The following is a 23943-nucleotide window of genomic DNA, read 5'->3' as shown; positions in this document are numbered from 1 at the left end:
AGGTAAGAACACATTCTTATTTACAATGACAGCCTACCAAAAGGCAAAATACCTTCTGCTGGGATAAAAAAAATATATATATATATATATATGAAAATGTACATGTATTGTCGTTGTGATGTGTGTTTTGTCCTATATTTATTTATGTATTTATATATATATTGTAACGACCCTGGGTTTTTAAGCGCGGAAATCGACTCTGCCGCACGAGCGTGCTGGACTTCGGGTTAGAAGGTCAATTGTTCGAGACCTGCTTCCTGCCTGTGTCATTACAATATATATAAATATAGGACAAAACACACATCGCAATAACAATACATCACGCAAAGCAGCCACAACTGTCAGTAAGAGTGTCCATGATTGAGTCTTTGAATGAAGAGATTGAGATCAAACTGTCCAGGTTGAGTGTTTATTTGCAGCTTGTTTCTGTCTCGTGCTGCAGCAAACTGAAAAGATCAGTTTGGCCTTTTAGATAATAATGAATACGATTATATGGATAGTTTTATAAAGTTCAGATTCACCCAGACTCTTCTAATGAACTGTATCATTATTTGACTGTAAATGATCTGTATGCAGGTGTGCTCAACCAGGTCAACGAAGAGGGTATCCAAGGTAGCCTATCATAAAGGTGTTGTCCTAGTGACCTGCCCAGGATGTGAAAAACACCACATTATTGCTGACAACTTGGGTTGGTTCTCTGATCTGAAGGGAAAGAGGTTGTTAGCCAAGTTAATATAGGTCTGAACATTTTACATGCATGCATTCTACAGTTGTGGCCAAAGGTTTTGAGAATGACACATATTATTTTTCACAAAGTCTGCTGCCTCAGTTTGTATGATGGCAATTTGCATATACTCATGAATGTTATGAAGAGTGATCAGATGAATTGCAATTAATTGCAAAGTCCCTCTTTGCCATGCAAATGAACTGAATCCCCCAAAAACATTTACATTTGCATTTCAGCCCTGCCACAAAAGGACCAGTTGACATGTCAGTGATTCTCTCGTTAACACGGGTGGGAGTGTTGACGAGGACAAGGCTGGCGATCACTCTGTCGTGCTGATTGAGTTCGAATAACAGACTGGAAGCTTCAAAAGGAGGGTGGTGCTTGGAATCATTGTTCTTCCTTTGTTGACCATGGTTACCTGCAAGGAAACACGTGCTGTCATCATTGTTTTGCACAAAAAGGGCTTCACAGGCAAGGATATTGCTGCCAGTAAGATCAACCATTTATTGGATCATCAAGAACTTCAAGGAGAGCAGTTCAATTGTTGTGAAGAAGGCTTCAGGGCCCCCAGAGAAAGTCCAGCAAGCCTCTGGACCGTCTCCTAAAGTTGATTCAGCTGTGGGATCAGGGCACCACCAGTACAGAGCTTGCTCAGGAATGGCAGCAGGCAGGTGTGCGTGCATCTTCACGCACAGTGAAGCAAAGACTTTTGGAGGATGGCCTGGTGTCAAGGAGGGCAGCAAAGAAGCCACTTCTCTCCAGGAAAAACATCAGGGACAGACTAATATTCTTCAAAAGGTACAGGAAGTGGACTGCTGAGAACTGGGGTAAAGTCATTTTCTCTGATCAATCCCCTTTCCGATTGTTTGGGGAATACGGAAAAAAGCTTGTCCGGAGAAGACAAGGTGAGCGCTACCATCAGTCCTGTGTCATGCCAACACTAAAGCATCCTGAGGCCATTCATGTGTGGGGTTGCTTCTCAGCCAAGGGAGTGGGCTCACTCACAATTTTGCCTAAGAGCACAGCCATGAATAAAGAATGGTACCAACACATCCTCCGAGAGCAACTGCTCCCAAACATCTAGGAACAGTTTGCTGACGACCAATGCCTTTTCCAGCATAATGGAGCACCTTGCCATAAGGCAAAAGTGATAACTAAGTGGCTCGGGCTCCATGGCCAGGAAACTCCCCAGACTTTAATCCCATTTAGAACTTGTGGTCAATCCTCAAGAGGCGGTTGGACAAACAAAAAAACACAAATTCTGACAAACTCTGAGCATTGATTATGCAAGAATGGGCTGCCATCAGTCAGGATGTGGCCCAGAAGTTAATTGACAGCATGCCAGGGCAGATTGCAGAGGTCTTGAAAAATAAGGGTTAACACTGCAAATATTGACTCATTGCATCAACTTCATGTAATTGTCAATAAAGGTATTTGACACTTATGAAATGCTTGTAATTATACTTCAGTATTCCATAGTGACATCTGACAAAAATATCTAAAGACACTGAAGCAGCAAACTTTGTGGAAATTTAATATTTGTGTCATTCTCAAAACCTTTGGCCACGACTGTGTTACAAGGATATGTATCATCCCTATTGATAGTGATATGCACAGAAGAGAAATGGAACTGCAGTCATAGTGAATCAGAAGTGAATCCCGTTTTAATAGGTTGTAACGTTTGTGTGGACTAAAGGGCCCTACACACTTCACACAAATGCAGCATCATTTTCTCACACAGTTCTAGGTACTTGAGATTTGGACCAAACTATATACGATGCTCCTTTGCTCTGTTTGCATGAAGTGTGTAGCCTCCTTAAGATGAGTATTATTCCTGAATCATTCTTTTTATTATTCATGTTGGTTATTTTTCCTACAGGAACATTGAGGAAATCCTTGCAGCGAAAGGGGAGAAAGTGAAGAGGGTAGAAGAAGAGGCGGCCTTCGAGATTGTTATAGATGAGTCCGGCAAGGATACAACACAGACTGCTCAAGATGCAAAGAAACCTTCAAAAGAGTCTGATGACTCAGGGAAATCATGACTAACTCTCTGTGGGTGTCGGTGTGTGTGCGCACAACAAGGACATCGTTCTCTATGAGGGGAAAAATTGCTATTAAGTAAATGGAACACTTCTTTTGATATTTCTATCTCTATATTGTTTTCATAAGATGTTGATAATTTCTTATCACACTATTTTATACCAACTGAACACTACTGCCAGAATATTCCTTGGGTTTACACCAATCTTACTACTACTGCACTGATCACACTCAAACAGAAGAGGCTGATGCTTACAATTCATTTTTATTGTAAAGTTGTATGATATAAAGCATGAAGAATTAACATCCAAAGGCCCATTTAGGGCCATGGCAAACTGCCTATCATAGACCCTCTCCCTCTTCCTCCATGGTGTCCTCCAGCAGCACATGAAAGCAATGCTGTCAATCCACATGGAAGCAGAACATAGAGTGCTCCTGTATAACAATTATCCCGTCAGGAATTAGTAGAACAGTCATTGAACGAATGGGATTCACAGTAATACATTTGTCTGAAAATGTTCAATCATGAACCCCAGTTCTGGAGCCCCTATCCTCTCATCACAAGCCCAATCACTTACCTCATCTGCTCTTCTGTGTTTTCCTCTTCCTGCCTCGCTCCCTTTCATCCTTTCCTATTGATGCTTCAACAGATAAAGAGACCTCATATGCCACAATCTGTTTCAGGAAAAACACATCTGAAAGCCCACTCACTTGAGGTGAATAATCACATGAGATCAGGAATTGAATACAGTTGTCTACAGAGAACAGGCTTTGATAGTAAACACTTACCTAATGTAGTCATCCAGCTGTGCTCCTCCTCCAACCCTCCCATCCTTTCCAATTGATGCTTCAACAGATCTGTTTCTTTGGCTGCTCTTTTCATCTATCTCAGACTTGAACAGGCTTAGAAAGAGGACAAAAGGAAGCCAAAGCAACTTTAACTTGACCTTTTACCTTCCTGATTCTGTCCATCAGAACTTGAATTCTATATCTCCTACTTCCCTCCTGATAAACCACTCTGGTCTCTCTTCCTCCTCTCTCATGTTTCCTCCTCTTCACCCTCATGCCTGGCTTCCTTATAATTTGTTCCTCCTTTTGCTTATTTTCTCGTTTTTTTTGATTGTTTTTACTCTTTAAAACAAACTAATTTGTTGTTTATTTACATCTATCAACATACCTAGGAGCATTGACTTGTACATTTCTTCTTTTGTCTGCTCCCTTTCTTTTGTCATCTACTGAAAAGTTGTCGATGCCTCGTCCGCCGCTTTCTTCTGCTTCTTCCTTGTTCTCCTCTTTGCAGACTGTGCGTGAGCGGTCTCTGGACGCTGCTCCCTCTCTTCCCTCCGCACAGAGGCGTCAGATGTAGACGCTGTGACCTCGTATGCCACCACCTGTTTTGCTCTCTGTGTCTGTCCTTTTTTCTGACACAGCGCACGCCTCTTTTCTCTTTCAATCTGTGCATTCCTCTCTTCTCTCTCATACAGTTTCTCCATCTCCATCTTGAACCTGGCCTCGTGATCTTTTATTCTTTGAAGCTCTGCTCTCTTCTTATCCTCGTCCCGTATCCTTGTCTGCCTTTTCTGTTCCTCCTTCTCTTGTTCCTGCTGTATCTTCAATCTCCTTTTCTGTTCCTCTTTCCTCCTCTTCCCTTCTTTCTCTCGTGCCTTTTGCTGCATCTCCAACACCTTCATTCTCTCCTTTTCCCTGTTCCTCTCCTCCTCCATCCTCTGTTTCTCCATCTTTTTCTCTTCCTCTGCCCTCTTTTTCTCTTCTTTTGCACGGGCCTTCTGTTGCATCTCCTGCTGCTTTCTTTCTTTTTTCTCTCTCTTTTTCTCTTGCTCTTGTCTCTTTTTCTCATGTTCGATCTTTAGTTTCATCTCTGCCTTCTCCCTTTTCCTCTGCTCCTCTAACTTGTTTTTTTCCATATTTTCTGTCCTTTTCCTTTCCTCCTCATTCAATTTCTTCTGCCTCTTTTCCCACTTTTTGAGCTCTTCATCCCTGGCTTTTTCCTTCCTCCTTTCAATCTTCATCATCTCTTCATTTCTCTTAGCCTCATACTTGAAATATTTGATCCTGTCTGCGTAGCTCATGGCATTAAGTTCTTCTATCCCTCGGCTCGCCATCATAGACATTGCATTGGCGGTTGCAAATCTCCCTTCCATTTTACCACTATCAATCTCCTTCCTGTCCCTCTTACCATAAGGATCCCTGTGTAGACATCTCTGCTCTTGTCCACTCATGCTCTCCTCACTTTCACTACTCCCCTCCTGACTTGTGTCCTCACTCACACTCTGAGACACATCATCCTCAGACGAGCACGAGGGAGTCACAGCATTCTCAGTGATGACGCGGAGCGCCTTGATGTAGTCAGCCTCTGTGTTCACTCTGTGAGCGAGTGGGCACAGCTCCTCGTAAATGGATTTCCATGTGAGTGACTCCTCACAAACGTCGTCAGGTAGGTATAGATCAGATGATTGCCTCTTGAGCACATTCACAACCTCTGCCAGGTCCTGCTGGATGTCCCCCTGAGTGTCCTCTCGGGCGGCCACTGGCGTGGCCTCTGGGCTGGCCGGACGCTCGGGGGCTGTGGCAGGGGTATTAGATCGTTTTACTGCAGAGGAGCAGGAGGCCTCAGTGTCATCGTTCTTGTCATCGTTGTTTGCCATTTTCTTCTGAATCTCTTCCTTTCTCTTTTGGGCCATCCTCTCTTTCAGCTGTGCTTTATACATGTTTGCAATTTCTGCTCCTCTCCGTTGAACTTCCTCAGACAATTCCTCAGACGATGCAGTCTCTGGCCTCTTAACCTCATCCTTGACCTTTGCCTGGCCAGTCAATGGGGACCTGGGGTGGACCTGCGGATGGGTCTGTCTCATCCGGGCAGGAGGGCCGGAAGCCAGGAGGTGGGATGGGACAGCAAATCGGTGTGAAGCGTGTGGGTGTGACGTCTTGGACGGAGAATGAGGCCATTTATCAGGGGAGGTGCAGCTCTGTGTGTCCAGAGGGGGAAAGATTGAGTGTTTCTTAGGTGGGTCCTTCTGGGTGCCGGCAGCATGCTGGTCAGGCTCCGATTGACTGTTGGCGAGGTACCTGTGGTGGTTGTACCAGGGGAAAGCTGGCAGTGTCGGGGAGACGGGACAAATAATGGAGGAGGTGGAGCGCTGCTTGATCACCCCTTTATCCACCCCAATCTGTATGATGACAGACACACTTTTATTACTTAATAACTTGATGGTTATTGTTATTACTATCTTAAAACAATTACATGTGTATGGGTAATAAATATCATAGAGAAAACACGTTTTATTACTGTATATTAGCCTATTAGGAAAATGGGAAGGTCCACACTTTTGGAATCATTCCAATTCAGAAATTCTTCCATTCCTTTACAACTTTATTCTAAGAATGCAGACCTTCTTAATAATACTACCAGTGCAGAATGCAGACCTTCCTAATAATACTACCAGTGCAGAATGCAGACCTTAATAATACTACCAGTGTGCAGTTCTTTTTCTTGCCTTCTTATTTCACTATTCTATCTATTTAGATCTCTTTTCTGTGTATCAGGATTGGGAACATCTAAAGCAACTGCAGTATATCTACTGATATGAAAGTCTGATTAATGAAAACTGCTCTTGTTACCTCCGCCAAGAGTTGGTGCAGCCTAAATATTTCTCCATACAGCGCCTTAATCTCCCTCATGTTTCCTCGCTCAGTTCTCCATGTCTCTCTAGCCAATCTCCAATGGGCGAGGTCAAGGTCATGGATATCCTCCCGCATGCCTAGTTCAACCTGGGTTCCCTTCTCATTTAGCCTCTTCTTTTCCCTCTTCTTCTGGATTGAATCAGTGTTCTCCTTGTCCTGCCTACACACCTTTGTGGCAGTAGGGATATTGAGAATAGAACATGGTATATTTTACTTTACTCATTGGATTATTATGTGCCTTCCATTGTATTTCATTATTATAGAATATCAATAAGGTATAATGTTGACACTAGATCAAGCCGGAGTTTGTACAAAGTTTACACTGATTGGCCATACATGATTAGTCTGGACCACTTTAGTGGGTCGTAGATTTAGCCTGCAGATGGGACTTACATTAAGGCTGGGGAGTTGTGAGGAGTTGTGAGGCTGGTGTGTTCTGGGCCTGTGGAGTTCAGTAGTTCCTGTACAGAAATCATCCTGTGCAGTCCGTTTTGCCCATGGCTAGAAATGAAAATTATGACAAACATGCAGTCAGAAATGAGGTTATCATGATACAAGCTTGTTATTTTCAATCTTAGAAAAGCTCATAGGCCTATATGTCAAAGTGATGATTTTAAATCACTGGAGTTTTGACTATGGGGGTGGTGAGAGAGAAGAGATTCTAACCATTCTTATGATGAGCCTTGGAAAGGAGAACTTTCCCATAGTTCCTTCAATTACAGTAATCCTGAAAAAGATACAATATGGCTTAAAAATATTATATTATTTCCATCATCTAAATTAAATTGTGTCACAAAGTAGGCCTTTTCACACTAAATCACAAGTGGTCACAACTACTTACCACCAAAATAACCATCCAAAATATAGCAATGATTTTGACCTTGAATTGAACTGTGTTGCCGTAATGTGACAGTAACGCTATGGCAAACCATTTAGGCTGTCATCATATCAGAATACAATCATTTATGACATCACAATTGTGATATGTGGTGCCATGGGAAGCCACACCCACCCTGACAGACAACAAATCACCAGAGCCACATAGGCCTATTAACCAATTAATCCACTTCTATGTTTGAAATACAGTATATTTAGTACTAGTAAGCTCATAAACATAGTAAAAACCCCACTGTAGCAATGTGTATCACTTCACAGCTACTGTTCATGATGCATCATGCCAGGATGTCTCTAGGGTCTGTGTCCTAAAATGGCATCCTATTATCTACGTAGTGTACTACAATATGATCAGTTTTGTGTTGATATTACATATTTTTTGCTAAGTGAAAATCCTGGGACAACAAGAAAGAAATGCATTCATAAGTTTAAAAAATTTACACATTGTAATTTCAATGTAGATTCCAAGGTAACTCTTGTTGTACCCTCCCTGAAAACAAGGGTTCTTTAGAAACTGTACTACAATACATGTAGAAAATGAACACTTGAACAACTGTTGAGTGGTTGATAATCATCATTGTACATCCCTTTACAAGCATGGACTTTGATGCATATTATGATTGTTTTTATTTCATATATATATATATATATATATATATATATATATATATATAATTGTTTGTATTTCCTGAGGGGTCTCCTGTGTGTATTTGGGCCCGAAAAGACCACTTTCTTTTATATGCACTCGTGCAATCATTGTAGTCCTCTCCTGCATGCTTCAGAGAACCAGTAGGCCTGTGCGATACAACATTATTACAAAAACGACATGGTGGCCAATTGAATGTATAATTGCAACATTACAGATTGTTTACCCACTTATTTAATGAGTTTTTTTACAAACGTTGTTTTTCTGAAGGAAGTGATGTCCATGTTCTCGCACATTTGAACGTGAACAGATTCTTGTTTTGTAAAGCAGGTGGACTGGGGAGATTCAGTATTGTTCAACAGCTGAGGGAAACTGATAGGCTGATTGTGAAGAAGGTGGATTATATGGTGTTTATCGGGCATGTGATTAATTGTAATGCACAAACGAACTAAGAAACATGACATAATAGTATCTGCGGATGAAAGGTTTTTGGGTTTCAAGGTCTACACTGCTCAGTGCAAAGAATATTGTCCAAAGATGCTCTTTTTTCTCTGGCCCCAGTGCCTGTAGGGATGGGCGTTGGCAGTTGAATCGGAATAAAGGAGTACATCGAGTTTTGTTTTTGTTCAGTTTTATTTTGTTAATTGTTTGGCCAGATATACAGCCAAAACAGCAGGTGGCGGCATGCACCAATATAATTTGTTTGCGGACCGCCATAATATCAAAGAAGAAGTCCCCGTACAGCAATACACCAATACACCAACAAGGAAGCTTTCTAAACAAGCGACGATAAGCCTGCTGTTAATCGACAAATTGGCCCGATATGACTGCTATCAGACCATTCGAGATGGAGCGTCCAAGACACCGTCCGTTTCTGATTGGTGTTAGCGGAGGAACTGCCAGTGGCAAGGTAGGTAACTAATAATAACTAGTGTACCGTATCTAGCTGTATGGGTTAGTAAGAGCCAGTCTATGCTTGATCCAAAAATGTGTTCGGTGGCGCCGTATTGATGGTGTGACGCCATCGCGGAGCCTCTGGAGGCACGTAGAGGCCAAATTGAGCTCTGTACCGCATCTTTGCGTCTCTCAAATGTTGTAATAATGCTGAGGGAGTAGTATTGCTCCGCGTTGACATTATTGAGGGCGGAAGGTCCTGTGTAAACACAAACTCACGTTAACTTCTTCACATCAGCTCTGCTCCGTGAAGCGCAAGAATAATGAATGCCTTGACTTCTGTAGAGGCCATATCACCGTAAATGCTGCACGGCCATTGCAGATAACAAATTGACCATCAAACGCCTTTAACGTTAGGTCGTGTCAACAATCAGTAACATTACAGTCGCAAACGTTAGCTTTCGTTTCCCCGCGAACTGAGAGCAGACACGCCCCTTTACCAAAACGTGATAACAATTTGTATATATATTTTTTCTTTGGCCTAATAATTCACAAACGTCTTTTCATTAATTTAAGGCACTTAGAGTTAGCTAGCTAATGGTATGCAGCTAACTAGTTAGAATTATTGCGCCCTCTTAGCTTGGTTGTCATGCAGGAATAAGATAACTCTTGATGTGATGTTGAGATGGGGGTGTCAGGATGTCTCTTGCCACCAATTCAACTAGTGTCTTGTTTTCTGTCTGAGATTATTTTGAAATGTGCCAACTAAATATGCCAAATGTCAATACATTTTCTGCATGTAACAGGTCTTTCACATGGCATATTACACACAATTCATGGAAACTTTACTCAACTCACAACCCCTTTCTACGTGATAGATTTAGGTAAATTGTGCTAATCTAGGAAATAATAAACCTGTCTGTTTTTTAGTCTACCGTATGTGCCAAAATCATGGAGTTACTGGGCCAGAACAAGGTGGACCATCATCAGAGGAAAGTTGCTATCGTCAGCCAAGACAGTTTCTACAGAGTCTTGACACTTGACCAGAAGGCCAAGGCACTCAAGGGCCAGTACAACTTTGACCACCCAGGTAGGGGTGGCAGGTAGCTTAGCTGTTAAGGTCGCTGGTTCGAATCCCTGAATTGCTCCTGTAAGTCGTTCTTGATAAGAGCGTCTGCTAAATGACTAAAACTTAAATGTAAAATGTACTACAGGCCTGTATGAATATTGTAATAATATAAGTATGATCGTTGTAATAACATAAGCTCTCCATCAGTCACTTATCACTTAGATAATTTGGATTTAGTTCATCATGGTGTTTATAATTCTAGCTAAGATTAATTAAATGGCTAATGTTCTGGCCGAACAGTGTAATTGAGTTAATAACCTTAATGTTTATTACAGACGCTTTTGACAACGAGTTGATGTACCAAACCCTGAAGGATATTGTGGAGGGGAGTGTGGTGGAGGTGCCGACATATGACTTTGTCACGCATTCCAGGTGAGAAGGAAACATTCCATCCAGACCCAGTGTAACAGAGTTAGAAATCCCATTCTTGAATTCAGACAGACGGGACAAAAAAATGGCCACATTCTACAGAGCCCAGATAGATGACCCTTGACTGAAAAGAAAAACCAAAATAACTAGGTGTATTCATTAGTCTGATTTCATTGGATTAGACCATTGCAAAACGTTTTGGACTAATCCAATGAAATCAGACTAATGAATAGCGTTTACTCCAAATGGAAAACTTTGTGCAGTGAAAACAATTTAATTCATATAGGTCTTTCCCCTTTTAGTGTGTGTACTTCCGTTTGGTCCCTAAAGTAAACGGTTACCGTTGCAAAAGGTTTGGCAAAAGACCAAATGTTTTTCAATGGAATCAGACTAATGAATACACTCCTGCTACAGAGTGCCTCTGAGTTGTCTGCTGCAATCTCTTACATGTTTTCTGACACGCTGCACACTAAGGGCAGTTCCCGAGTAAAACAAATCTTGGTCGACCGAGAGTCTGTTCTTTCGACCAATCAATTGGTCGATATTTTGAAATGTGTATTTTTCCTTAGATAGGGTGTGTCTATGTTTGAATAAAGTAAACTATATGTAGGCTGTAGGCTATTTTGCGCAGGGGATAAGAAATAATCAGGCAGGCCTATATTGTGACGTTTCCACCAATCAGAGGATTACATTTTCTTTTGCCTTTCATGCTGAGGGGTTCTCAATGGATGTAAAAACATCATTCATCTACTTTCTGTTTGAGGTGAAGAAAACATTACTTTGAGAAGCTCCACAGTGATGGTGAGTTAAGACAATCAGAAATAGTATCAGATCCCCAAATAGGCATATTTATAGGTCTACATTTGCGTGCAGGCCAGGTAGCCTAGGCCTACTTCTATGAGTTACCAGGTGCACTCAAGATTGACAGGAGCACTCCAAACAAAATACAATACATTTATTGACAACTCAGAAATAAACCTAGGTTGTGCACTCTGCAAACAACGTGTCCACTCCTACAATGACAACGCTGACACTATAATAATAATATATTGAATGCGTTAACATAAAAACAGCTTTCACAGAAACTACCGAAAACAAACATTTATAATTCGAAATGATGGGATTTAACGGTAAATGTACTACTGGTGATACTGGTGTGCCATCCCTGTGGTCTCCAATGGATTAGTCCACTGAGACAGGCATGTATCAGACAGGTGTCGTGTGCCATCCCTGTGGTCTCCAATGGATTAGTCCACTGAGACAGGCGTGTATCAGACAGGTGTCGTGTGCCATCCCTGTGGTCTCCAATGGATTAGTCCACTGAGACAGGCGTGTATCAGACAGGTGTCGTGTGCCATCCCTGTGGTCTCCAATGGATTAGTCCACTGAGACAGGCGTGTATCAGACAGGTGTCGTGTGCCACCCCTGTGGTCTCCAATGGATTAGTCCACTGAGACAGGCGTGTATCAGACAGGTGTCGTGTGCCATCCCTGTGGTCTCCAATGGATTAGTCCACTGAGACAGGCGTGTATCAGACAGGTGTCGTGCGCCATCCCTGTGGTCTCCAATGGATTAGTCCACTGAGACAGGCGTGTATCAGACAGGTGTCGTGTGCCATCCCTGTGGTCTCCAATGGATTAGTCCACTGAGACAGGCGTGTATCAGACAGGTGTCGTGTGCCATCCCTGTGGTCTCCAATGGATTAGTCCACTGAGACAGGCGTGTATCAGACAGGTGTCGTGAGCCATACATTTGTTTTACATATTTGCCACTGCTCTAAAAAAAATACAGCCAATCAACCAAACAATCGACAAGTCGACTAAATGGGGTCAGCCCCACTTTACGCACTGCCCAGACTAGACTCAAGCTATTTGTATTTCTTTTATTAGTCTTCTTTTCCTCCTTTTCTAATCAATTTCAATCTTGTCTCATCGCTGTTACTCTCCAATGGGCTCCGAAACATGGCCCGCCAAACCGTGTTTCTTAACACCCCCCCGCTTAAACTGGAAACACCGTTCACCTGACTACCGAGGTCATCCCGCAGGCGCCCGGCCCGGCACAAGGAGTCGCTAGAGCGCGATGAGTCAAATAAAGCTCCCCGGCAAACCCCTCCCCTAACCCAGAGGACGCTGGGCCAATTGAGCTCACCCTATGGGACTCCTGATCACGTACAGGTTGTGATACAGTCCAGGATGGAACCTGGGTCTAGTGATGCCTCTAGCGCCACTCGGGAGGCCTCTTTGTATTTCTTAAGCTTCACTATAGTTTTCGCTGGGGAAGAGCACCCTACTACTCTGGCTTATTTGGCTCAAGGGTGTGAACTAACTGCAGACAGCCGTTCATCGTCCTGATGTGTGCAGCCTCAAACATGTCATTGCATTTGCAGATGAACTAACACATGCCAATCATGCATTCAGGTGAAAATGAGTCTGTCTATAGAATACCTCTGTGTACTATACATTTGGTGCTTAATGTGTGTGTTCCAGGCTGCAGGACAGGATCATGGTGTACCCGGCTGATGTGGTTCTGTTTGAGGGCATTCTGGTATTCTACTCTCAGGAAGTGAGGGACATGTTTCACATGAAGCTCTTTGTGGACACTGACTCTGATGTCAGGCTTTCCCACAGAGGTACTACTGACCAACACAACTAAGTCTTAACAAGGGAATGCACCAACTATGCATACACACATTTTTCTCTAGCATATTTGATGTATATACTGAATTGACACATTTGTCTTGATCCTGACCTGGTTGTTGTCTTGGTCCTGACCTGGTTGTGATTTTGACCTGCAGTTCTGCGGGACATGAAGAGGGACAGAGACCTGGAGCAGATCCTTAACCAGTACACTACATTTGTCAAGCCAGCCTTCGAGGAGTTCTGTTTACCTGTAAATGTCCAGCAGAGCCACACACCAATACCATAGACCGATGATAACAGATAATGGACACTTTCATTCTTTATTATTAGGGCTAATTCTGGACACTTAAAATATGACACATTTAACATCGTGACTAATTGTGAAAAATGTATATTCTGTTCTAATTGCAGTCTTTTGAAAGCATTAGCTACCAAATTTACATTCAGTTATTTTTCCCCAGACCAAGAAATATGCAGATGTAATTATTCCTAGAGGAGTTGACAACATGGGTAAGTTATAGCACTGATGAAGCCTATAGACTCTCCATATCCCTCGCTCTTATTAATCTTCCTCTCATTCTCAGTGGCCATCAACCTCATCGTGCAGCACATCCAAGACATCCTGAATGGGGACCTCTGTAAGTGGCAACATGGAGGAGTGGTGAACGGGCACAGCCGTGGCTTCAAGCGGGCCTTCTCGGAGCAGGGGGACCTGGACAACCCCACATCCAATCTTCCACTAGGGAAGAGGGTCCTACTGGAGCCGAGCAGTCGCCCCCACTGAGGCAGCCATCTCTGTGCGTGTGTTTACTCTGACTGACAGTCTACTTCTATATACACTTTCCTAATGTTGAGTTGCACCCCCTTTTGCCATCAGAACAGCCTCAATTCGTTGGAGCATGGACTCTACAAGGTGTTGTATGCATTCCACAGGGATGCTGGCCCATGTTGACTCCAATGCTTCCCACAGTTGTGCCAAGTTGGCTGGATGTCCTTTGGGTGGTGGACCATTCTTGACACACATGGGGAACTGTTGAGCTTGAAAAACCCAGCAGCGGGCAGTTCTTGACACACTTAAACCAGTGAGGCCGGCACCTACTACCATACCCCGTTCAGAGGCACTTAAATATTTTGTCTTGCCCATTCACCCTCTGAATGGCACACAAACACAATCTGCCTCAAGGCTTAAATCCTTCTTTAACCTGTCTTCTCCCCTTCATCTACACTGATTGAAGTGGATTTAACAAGTGACATCAATAATGGATCATAGTATTCACCTGGTCACTGTCATTTAAAGAGCAGGTGTTCCTAATGTTTTGTTCACTCAGTGTATATACAGAAAGTATTCACACCCCTTGATTTATTCCACATATGTTGTTAGCCTGAATTCAAAATGTATTCAATTCTACACACAACACCCCAAAAGGACAAAGTGAAAACATGTTTAGACATCTTTACAAGTGTATTGAAAATGAAATACAGAAATCTCATTTACATAAGTATTAATTTCCAAGTCTTGCCATAGATTTAAGCAATTTAAGTCAAATATAACTAGGCTACTCAGGAACATTCAATATCATTTTGGTAAGCAATTCTAGTGAATATTTAGCCGTTTAAAGTTATTGTCCTGCTGAAAGGTGAATTTGTCTCCCAGTATCTGTTGGAAAGCAGACTAAAACAGGTTTTCCCCTAGGATTTTGTCTGTGCTTAGCTCTGTTCAAATCAAATCAAATTTATTTATATAGCCCTTCGTACATCAGCTGATATCTCAAAGTGCTGTACAGAAACCCAGCCTAAAACCCCAAACAGCAAGCAATGCAGGTGTAGAAGCACGGTGGCTAGGAAAAACTCCCTAGAAAGGCCAATACCTAGGAAGAAACCTAGAGAGGAACCAGGCTATGTGGGGTGGCCAGTCCTCTTCTGGCTGTGCCGGGTGGAGATTATAACAGAACATGGCCAAGATGTTCAAATGTTCATAAATGACCAGCATGGTCGAATAATAATAAGGCAGAACAGTTGAAACTAGAGCAGCAGCACAGTCAGGTGGAAGTTGAAACTGGAGCAGCAGCATGGCCAGGTGGACTGGGGACAGCAAGGAGTCATCATGTCAGGTAGTCCTGGGGCATGGTCCTAGGGCTCAGGTCCTCCGAGAGAGAGAAAGAAAGAGAGAAGGAGAGAATTAGAGAACGCACACTTAGATTCACACAGGACACCGAATAGGACAGGAGAAGTACTCCAGATATAACAAACTGACCCCAGCCCCCCGACACATAAACTACTGCAGCATAAATACTGGAGGCTGAGACAGGAGGGGTCAGGAGACACTGTGGCCCCATCCGAGGACACCCCCGGACAGGGCCAAACAGGAAGGATATAACCCCACCCACTTTGCCAAAGCACAGCCCCCACACCACTAGAGGGATATCTTCAACCACCAACTTACCATCCTGAGACAAGGCTGAGTATAGCCCACAAAGATCTCCGCCACGGCACAACCCAAGGGGGGGGGCGCCAACCCAGACAGGATGACCACAACAGTGAATCAACCCACTCAGGTGACGCACCCCCTCCAGGGACGGCATGAGAGAGCCCCAGCAAGCCAGTGACTCAGCCCCTGTAATAGGGTTAGAGGCAGAGAATCCCAGTGGAAAGAGGGGAACCGGCCAGGCAGAGACAGCAAGGGCGGTTCGTTGCTCCAGAGCCTTTCCGTTCACCTTCCCACTCCTGGGCCAGACTACACTCAATCATATGACCCACTGAAGAGATGAGTCTTCAGTAAAGACTTAAATGTTGAGACCGAGTTTGCGTCTCTGACATGGGTAGGCAGACCGTTCCATAAAAATGGAGCTCTATAGGAGAAAGCCCTGCCTCCAGATGTTTGCTTAGAAATTCTAGGGACAATTAGGAGGCCTGCGTCTTGTGACCGTAGCGTACGTGTAGGTATGTACGGCAGGACCAAATCAGAGAGATAGGTAGGAGCAAGCCCATGTAATGCTTTGTAGGTTAGCAGTAAAACCTTGAAATCAGCCCTTGCTTTGACAGGAAGCCAGTGTAGAGAGGCTAGCACTGGAGTAATATGATCAAATTTTTTATTTCTAGCAGCCGTATTTAGCACTAACTGAAGTTTATTTAGTGCTTTATCCGGGTAGCCGGAAAATAGAGCATTGCAGTAGTCTAACCTAGAAGTGACAAAAGCATGGATTAATTTTTCTGCATCATTTTTGGACAGAAAGTTTCTGATTTTTGCAATGTTACGTAGATGGAAAAAAGCTGTCCTCTAAATGGTCTTGATATGTTCTTCAAAAGAGAGATCAGGGTCCAGAGTAACGCCGAGGTCCTTCACAGTTTTATTTGAGACGACTGTACAACCATTAAGATTAATTGTCAGATTCAACAGAAGATCTCTTTGTTTCTTGGGACCTAGAACAAGCATCTCTGTTTTGTCCGAGTTTAATAGTAGAAAGTTTGCAGCCATCCACTTCCTTATGTCTGAAACACATGCTTCTAGCGAGGGCAATTTTGGGGCTTCACCATGTTTCATTGAAATGTACAGCTGTGTCATCCGCATAGCAGTGAAAGTTTACATTATGTTTTCGAATAACATCCCCAAGAGGTAAAATATATAGTGAAAACAATAGTGGTCCTAAAACGGAACCTTGAGGAACACCGAAATGTACAGTTGATTTGTCAGAGGACAAACCATTCACTGAGACAAACTGATATCTTTCCGACAGATAAGATCTAAACCAGGCCAGAACATGTCCGTGTAGACCAATTTGGGTTTCCAATCTCTCCAAAAGAATGTGGTGATCGATGGTATCAAAAGCAGCACTAAGGTCTAGGAGCACGAGGACAGATGCAGAGCCTCGGTCCGATGCCATTAAAATGTAATTTACCACCTTCACAAGTGCCGTCTCAGTGCTATGATGGGGTCTAAAACCAGACTGAAGCATTTCGTATACATTGTTTGTCTTCAGGAAGGCAGTGAGTTGCTGCGCAACAGCCTTCTCTAAAATTTTTGAGAGGAATGGAAGATTCGATATAGGCCGATAGTTTTTTATATTTTCTGGGTCAAGGTTTGGCTTTTTCAAGAGAGGCTTTATTACTGCCACTTTTAGTGAGTTTGGTACACATCCAGTGGATAGAGAGCCGTTTATTATGTTCAACATAGGAGGGCCAAGCACAGGAAGCAGCTCTTTCAGTAGTTTAGTTGGAATAGGGTCCAGTATGCAGCTTGAAGGTTTAGAGGCCATGATTATTTTCATCATTGTGTCAAGAGATATAGTACTAAAACACTTGAGCGTCTCTCTTGATCCTAGGTCCTGGCAGAGTTGTGCAGACTCAGGACAACTGAGGTTTGGAGGAATACGCAGGTTTAAAGAGGAGTCCGTAATTTGTTTTCTAATAATCATAATCTTTTCCTCAAAGAAGTTCATGAATTTATCACTGCTAAAGTGAAAGTCATCCTCTCTTGGGGAATGCTGCTTTTTAGTTAGCTTTGCGACAGTATTAAAAAGGAATTTCGGATTGTTCTTATTTTCCTCAATTAAGTTAGAAAAATAGGATGATCGAGCAGCAGTAAGGGCTCTACGGTATTGCACGGTACCGTCCTTCCAAGCTAGTCGGAAGACTTCCAGTTTGGTGTGGCGCCATTTCCGTTCCAATTTTCTGGAAGCTTGCTTCAGAGCTCGGGTATTTTCTGTGTACCAGGGAGCTAGTTTCTTATGAGACATTTTTTCAGTTTTTAGGGGTGCAACTGCATCTAGGGTATTGCGCAAGGTTAGATTGAGATCCTCAGTTAGGTGGTTAACTGATTTTTGTCCTCTGGCGTCCTTGGGTAGGCAGAGGGAGTCTGGAAGGGCATCAAGGAATCTTTGTGTTGTCTGTGAATTTATAGCACGACTTTTGATGTTCCTTGGTTGGGGTCTAAGCAGATTATTTGTTGCAATTGCAAACGTAATAAAATGGTGGTCCGATAGTCCAGGATTATGAGGAAAAACATTAAGATCCACCACATTTATTCCATGGGACAAAACTAGGTCCAGCGTATGACTGTGACAGTGAGTGGGTCCAGAGACATGTTGGACAAAACCCACTGAGTCGATGATGGCTCCGAAAGCCTTTTGGAGTGGGTCTGTGGACTTTTCCATGTGAATATTAAAGTCACCAAAGATTAGAATATTATCTGCTATGACTACAAGGTCCGATAGGAATTCAGGGAACTCAGTGAGAAACGCTGTATATGGCCCAGGAGGCCTGTAAACAGTAGCTATAAAAAGTGATTGAGTAGGCTGCATAGATTTCATGACTAGAAGCTCAAAAGACAAAAATGTCATTTTTTTTGTAAATTGAAATTTGCTATCGTAAATGTTAGCAACACCTCCGCCTTTGCGGGATGCACGGGGGATATGGTCACTAGTGTAGCCAGGAGGTGAGGCCTCATTTAAAACAGTAAATTCATCAGGCTTAAGCCATGTTTCAGTCAGGCCAATCACATCAAGATTATGATCAGTGATTAGTTCATTGACTATAATTGCCTTTGAAGTAAGGGATCTAACATTAAGTAGCCCTATTTTGAGATGTGAGGTATCATGATCTCTTTCAGTAATGACAGGAATGGAGGTGGTCTTTATCCTAGTGAGATTGCTAAGGCGAACACCGCCATGTTTAGTTTTGCCCAACCTAGGTCGAGGCACAGACACGGTCTCAATGGTGATAGCTGAGCTGACTACACTGACTGTGCTAATGGCAGACTCCACTATGCTGGCAGGCTGGCTAACAGCCTGCTGCCTGGCCTGCACCCTATTTCATTGTGGAGCTAGAGGAGTTAGAGCCCTGTCTATGTTGGTAGATAAGATGAGAGCACCCCTCCAGCTAGGATGGAGTCCGTCACTCCTCAGCAGGTCAGGCTTGGTCCTGTTTGTGGGTGAGTCCCAGAAAGAGGGCCAATTATCTACAAATTCTAACTTTTGGGAGGGGCAGAAAACAGTTTTCAACCAGCGATTGAGTTGTGAGACTCTGCTGTAGAGCTCATCACTCCCCCTAACTGGGAGGGGGCCAGAGACAATTACTCGATGCCGACACATCTTTCTAGCTGATATGCACGCAGAAGCTATGTTGCGCTTAGTGATTTCTGACTGTTTCATCCTAACATCGTTGGTGCCGACGTGGATAACAATATCTCTATACTCTCTACACTCGCCAGTTTTAGCTTTAGCCAGCACCATCTTCAGATTAGCCTTAACGTCGGTAGCCCTGCCCCCGGGTAAACAGTGTATGATCGCTGGATGATTCGCTTTAAGTCTAATACTGCGGGTAATGGAGTCGCCAATGACTAGAGTTTTCAATTTGTCAGAGCTAATGGTGGGAAGCTTCGGCGTCTCAGACCCCGTAACGGGAGGAGTTCAGTTTTTATTTTGTCCTAAAAAAAATCCCCAGTCCTTGCCAATGACAAGCATACCCATAACATAATTCAGCCACAATATGCTTGAAAATATACTGAACAAAAATATAAACATAATTTGCAACAATTTTAAAGATGACGGATTTACAGTTCATATAAGGGAATCAGTCACTTGAAATAAATTCATTAGGCCCTCATCTATGGATTTCACAACTGGGAATACAGATATGCATCTGTTGGTCATAGATACCTAAAAAAAAAGGTAGCGGTGTAGATCAGAAAACCAGTCAGTGTCAGGTGTCACCATTTGCCTCATGCAGCGTGACACATCTCCTTTGAATAGAGTTGGCTATTGATTGTGGCCTATGGAATTTTGTGCCACATGAATGGCTGTGCGATATTGGTGGGGGCAGGAACACATTGTCGTACACTTCGATCCAGAGCATCTGAAACATGCTCAATGGGTGACATGTCTGGTGAGTATGCAGGCCATGGAAGAACTGGGACATTTTCAGCTTCCAGGAATTATGTACAGATCCTTGCGACATAGGGCCATGCATTATCATGCTGAAATGTGATGGCGGCGGATGAATGGCATGACAACGGGCCTTAGGATCTCATCACGGTATCTCTGCATTCAAATTGCCATCGATAAAATGCAATTGTGTTTGTTGTCTGTAGGTTATGCCTGCCCATTCGATAACCCCACTGCCACCATGGGGCACTCTGTTCACAACGTTGGAAACCACTCTCTTATGGTAGAAGTATGAACATTAAATTCTCTGGCAACAGTTCTGTTGGACATTCCTGCAGTCAGCATGCCAATTGCACTCTCCCTCAACTTGAGAAATCTGTGGAATTGTTTTGTGACCAAACCACATTTTAGAGTGGCCTTTTATTATCCCCAGCACAAGGTGCACCTGTGTAATGATCATGCCGTTTAATCAGCTTCTTGACATGCAACACCTGACAGGTGGATGGATTATCTTGGCAAAGGAGAAGTGTTTAGTAGAAGTGATTTAAACAAATTTGTGCACCACATTGAGATCTTATTTCAGCTCATGAAACATGGGACCAACACTTTACATGTTGCGTTTGTTTTTGTTCAGTGTATGAATAGTGGTACCGAGTGATGTGCTGTGTTGGATTTACCCCAAACATGTATTCAAGACCAAGTTCATTTGTTTGCCGCAGTTTTACTTTAGCGCCTGACTGCAAACATGAGTGTTTTTGGAATATTTTTATTCTACACAGGCTTCCTTCTTTTCAGTCTTTCCACTCTCATTGAGGTTAGTATTGTGAAGTAACTAATGTTGATCCATCCTCAGTTCTGCTTTCACACCCATTAAACTGTTTTAAAGTCACCAGCCAATGGGTGTGAAAGCAGAACTGAGGATGGATCAACATTAGTTACTTCACAATACTAACTGGGTGAAATCCCTGAGCGGTTTCCTTCCTCTCTGCCTACTTAGTTAGCAAGGACACCTGTCTCTTTGTGGTGACTGTGTATTGGTACACCATCCAGTGTAATTAATAACGTCACCATGCTCAAAATGATATTTAATGTCTGCATTTAAAATGTTTACCCATCTACCAATAGGTGCCCTCCTTTGCAAGGCATTGGAAAACATCCTTGGTCTGTGGTAATTGTATGTGTGGGGTACAGAGAGGTAGTCATTAAAAAAAATCATGCTAGACACTTATTGCACACAATGAATCCATGCAACATGTGACTTAAGTACATTTTTACTCCTGAACTTATTTAGGGTTGCCATAACAAAAGGGATGAACACTTGGATTGAACAGGTGACATAACTTTGACATTATGGGGTATTGTATTTAGGCTGTAACACAGGGGTGTCACTCATTCCATGGAGGGCCTAGTGTCTGCTGTTTTTTTGTTTCTCCTTTCAGTTAAGACAACCAGGTGAGGGGAGTTTCTTACTAATCAGTGATCTTATTTCATCAGTCAAGTACAAGGGAGGAGCAAAACCCCGCAGACACTCAGCCCTCCGTGGAATGAGTTTGATACGTGCTTTAACAAAATGTGGAAAAAGTCAAGGGGTGTGAATACTTTCTGAAGGCACTGTGTGTATATTTATGTATGTGTGTGAATATATATATATATATATATATAGTGTGTTGGATTTGAGCATTGATGCTTTTACTGACATGGTCTGGGAGAGAGATGGGGAGACTAGCCTGCCCTTAACTCACCCTTGTCACCTGCAGACTGCAGAGCATCCAGTCAGATAGGGAAGTCTGGAGGAAAATGAGTCTGACACATCAGTAATGATTCATTAGTATATTACTGAAATAGATACCATTGAAACAGAGCAACCACAGGTACATAATACAACTCTTCCACTTTTTAATCGCTCTGCCTTCTATGTGACTTTTTACCCTGCGGTGGCTTGACTACCTCTGTGGCTGAGATGGGTGAGATGAAGGAAGGAAAGCTGTCCTTATGTTAGTTTCAAGTTCATGTCTGTTTTGATTTTGGCTTTGTACATTGTGTTTTACCTGTTGGGCTTTCACAGCCAACAACTAGTAATGCAGTAGACTTCATGTACTACCATGATTCACTGTCTTTGTTTCATACTGAACAAATATATAAATGCAACATGTATCAAGATGCTTGATACATAATATTATAATCTGATTTCTACATGTATTGAATAATATAGACAAATGAAGGATTTCATACAATATGTATCACATTTTAAGTATTCTTTAGACTTTGCTTCATGAACTGTATATTTGTTGGATCATTCCTCAATGCCAAGGTAAATTCATGCCTTAACTTGTCTTTATTTTGTAAAGCATTTTCCAATGACCATGATATTTAAGAAATATTAAATATATTACGTTCACTATCAGTGGCTTGTGGTTGTCTAACCAGAATGACCAGTTGGGGCTGAATCCTAACTTGCAAGCGCAACAAGACTTCCATTGATATCAATGCATGATAATGCAAAAGTTAAAGTTAAGAGCGCCTATCTTGTTGGGATTTTTCCCATAAGGATCATATAAGCAGCATAGTCTGTCAAACCTCTTAAGATGGTGATGCATAGAAACTGAGCAGTTTTATTGCATAGTGTGATGAGGATGACAGGATTATTCCAAAGGAATCAGAATGAAGAACTACAGCACACAAGGGACAGACAAACACAGATCACACACACACACACACACTACTGGCAGTTCTCTCACTCAAACATGGCACACAATGATTGAATATGACATACATAGATCACAGCATCTTTAGTCATTCTCTTTTTGGGTCTTTTTTTGTTGCGTTGCTTTTTAGAGTGCACATTATTATGGCACTTGGGTAGAAGCTGAGCGCTTCTCTTAATAGCATAATAAACATCCTTTTTAAGAACAAAAAGAGCACTGTATAATACATCACAACCATACATGATTAATAATAATAACAGTAATACACAATATCCCAAATACACTCTTGCTACAAGTCCAGTCCACCTCTACTAACCCTCAGATTCTCATTCCCTAGACTGCAGTCCAGAATACTGAGGATTCCATGGATACAAGGAACTTTATCTTCCTTCAATGTTGGAGGGAAGTGAAGTCAGGGGAGGGGGGCAGTAGGGGCTGACCCAATGGTCAACACACTATTTAGGGAGGAGGAGAAGGGAATAGGGTGTTGGTATCAGGGTGTAGAGGAGCTTTCACCTCACACTTACACACTAAAATGGGAGAGGACGGGGAGCGGGATCTCCACATCCTCCTTACATGACGTCTCTTATACAAGTCTTTCTCCTCTCTCCTCCCATTGGCTAGGAGTTTCTCCCCTGCCAACAGCAGTTCGGGGTGGAGACAATCCCATGTCAATCATAAAACCCCCATAATATCCCAGTGTAGCAGAGCAGTGCAGAGTCATTTTAAACCAGTCTTTTCCTCCAACCTACTGTATGTGCTCTGGTCCGGCCCTAGTCAGTCACTCTTCCCAAGTTAGTTAGGTCCAACTGATTGTGTCCATCCATCCATCTATCCCGTCCATCTGTCTGTCTGAATGTCTGTCCATAGTAAAGTGGAGTTAGTGTCTGTAACACAGTGGAGGTCCCTTGGCGGGACCTGGTCCCAGGTTTGGGCACCACGCCGTGCCCCTACACCCCCTAGGTCTTCTCTTCTCGCTCTGTCCGCCTCCGGGTGATGTTTCGAGGCTTGATCTTCAGTGAGAGCTCCCACAGCGCCTCCTCGGCCAGGTGGTCGCTGAAGTCGTTGAAGAAGCACACAATGTCGTCGTTGCGCTTCAGCTCATAATGCCTGGAGTGGGTCGGAAAGACATAACGAGTTGATCAACTAGATGCTGATGGATATAAAGCGATATAAATATGAACGCTGGAAATGGTCCACCTTCTGTTGTATTGGGGTTAATATGAAGGTTTTCATATAAGATTTGGTTCACTGCTTACCTCACGTGGGATGACTATTGTAGTCTTATTGATTGACATGAAATAGACCAAGGAAGGCAAC

At 42.9% G+C, this 23943-nt stretch overlaps 3 protein-coding genes across 10 annotated transcripts in view; 1 reads left to right on the top strand and 2 right to left on the bottom strand.

Moving 5' to 3' along the window:
• Nucleotides 1-2582: 2582 nt before the first annotated feature.
• Nucleotides 2583-6634, bottom strand: LOC116356542 (golgin subfamily A member 6-like protein 6). Its single transcript, XM_031802320.1, has 2 exons — nucleotides 6407-6634; nucleotides 2583-5955 (listed from the first exon to the last, which is right to left on the bottom strand). Exons 1-2 carry the CDS (start codon nucleotides 6542-6544, stop codon nucleotides 4000-4002), a joined length of 2094 nt encoding a protein of 697 aa, XP_031658180.1. The 5' UTR covers nucleotides 6545-6634; the 3' UTR covers nucleotides 2583-3999.
• A 2102-nt stretch (nucleotides 6635-8736) lies between these two features.
• uck1 (uridine-cytidine kinase 1) lies at nucleotides 8737-14732 on the top strand. Of its 2 annotated transcripts, none has more exons than XM_020470159.2 (7): nucleotides 8737-8919; nucleotides 9834-9993; nucleotides 10308-10404; nucleotides 12888-13030; nucleotides 13196-13290; nucleotides 13502-13550; nucleotides 13625-14732. In XM_020470159.2, the coding sequence occupies exons 1-7, from the start codon at nucleotides 8833-8835 to the stop codon at nucleotides 13822-13824; spliced, it is 831 nt and encodes a 276-aa protein (XP_020325748.1). In that variant the 5' UTR covers nucleotides 8737-8832; the 3' UTR covers nucleotides 13825-14732. The 2 variants fall into 2 exon arrangements, with proteins under 2 accessions (XP_020325748.1, XP_020325749.1); XM_020470160.2 differs by having other exon boundaries at nucleotides 8741-8919; nucleotides 13648-14732.
• A 6441-nt stretch (nucleotides 14733-21173) lies between these two features.
• Nucleotides 21174-23943, bottom strand: part of rapgef1b (Rap guanine nucleotide exchange factor (GEF) 1b) — an 85293-nt gene continuing 82523 nt past the window's right edge. For all 7 annotated transcript variants that reach the window (XM_031802312.1, XM_031802309.1, XM_031802311.1 and 4 more), the window contains one exon: nucleotides 21174-23733. In XM_031802312.1, the coding sequence (XP_031658172.1) occupies nucleotides 23583-23733 (151 nt within the window). In that variant the 3' untranslated portion in view covers nucleotides 21174-23582. The remainder of the gene's footprint in view (nucleotides 23734-23943) is intronic.

This window comes from Oncorhynchus kisutch, linkage group LG23 (genome assembly GCF_002021735.2).
Source record: "Oncorhynchus kisutch isolate 150728-3 linkage group LG23, Okis_V2, whole genome shotgun sequence".
Taxonomy (NCBI): Eukaryota; Metazoa; Chordata; class Actinopteri; order Salmoniformes; family Salmonidae; genus Oncorhynchus; species Oncorhynchus kisutch.
The sequence above is the reverse complement of the archived record's forward strand: the minus strand, read 5'-3'. Positions and strand labels throughout refer to the sequence as shown.

Bases quoted from the DNA above. Each gene is read 5' to 3' on its own strand.
- uck1 (XM_020470159.2), top strand. From the start codon at position 8,833: ATGACTGCTATCAGACCATTCGAGATGGAGCGTCCAAGACACCGTCCG. The intron at 9,994-10,307 runs GTAGGGGTGGCA...TGTTTATTACAG, and splicing joins GTACAACTTTGACCACCCAG to ACGCTTTTGACAACGAGTTG. The intron at 13,551-13,624 runs GTAAGTTATAGC...TCTCATTCTCAG, and splicing joins TAGAGGAGTTGACAACATGG to TGGCCATCAACCTCATCGTG.
- LOC116356542 (XM_031802320.1), bottom strand. From the start codon at position 6,544: ATGCGGGAGGATATCCATGACCTTGACCTCGCCCATTGGAGATTGGCT. The intron at 5,956-6,406 runs GTAACAAGAGCA...GTCATCATACAG, and splicing joins TGCACCAACTCTTGGCGGAG to ATTGGGGTGGATAAAGGGGT.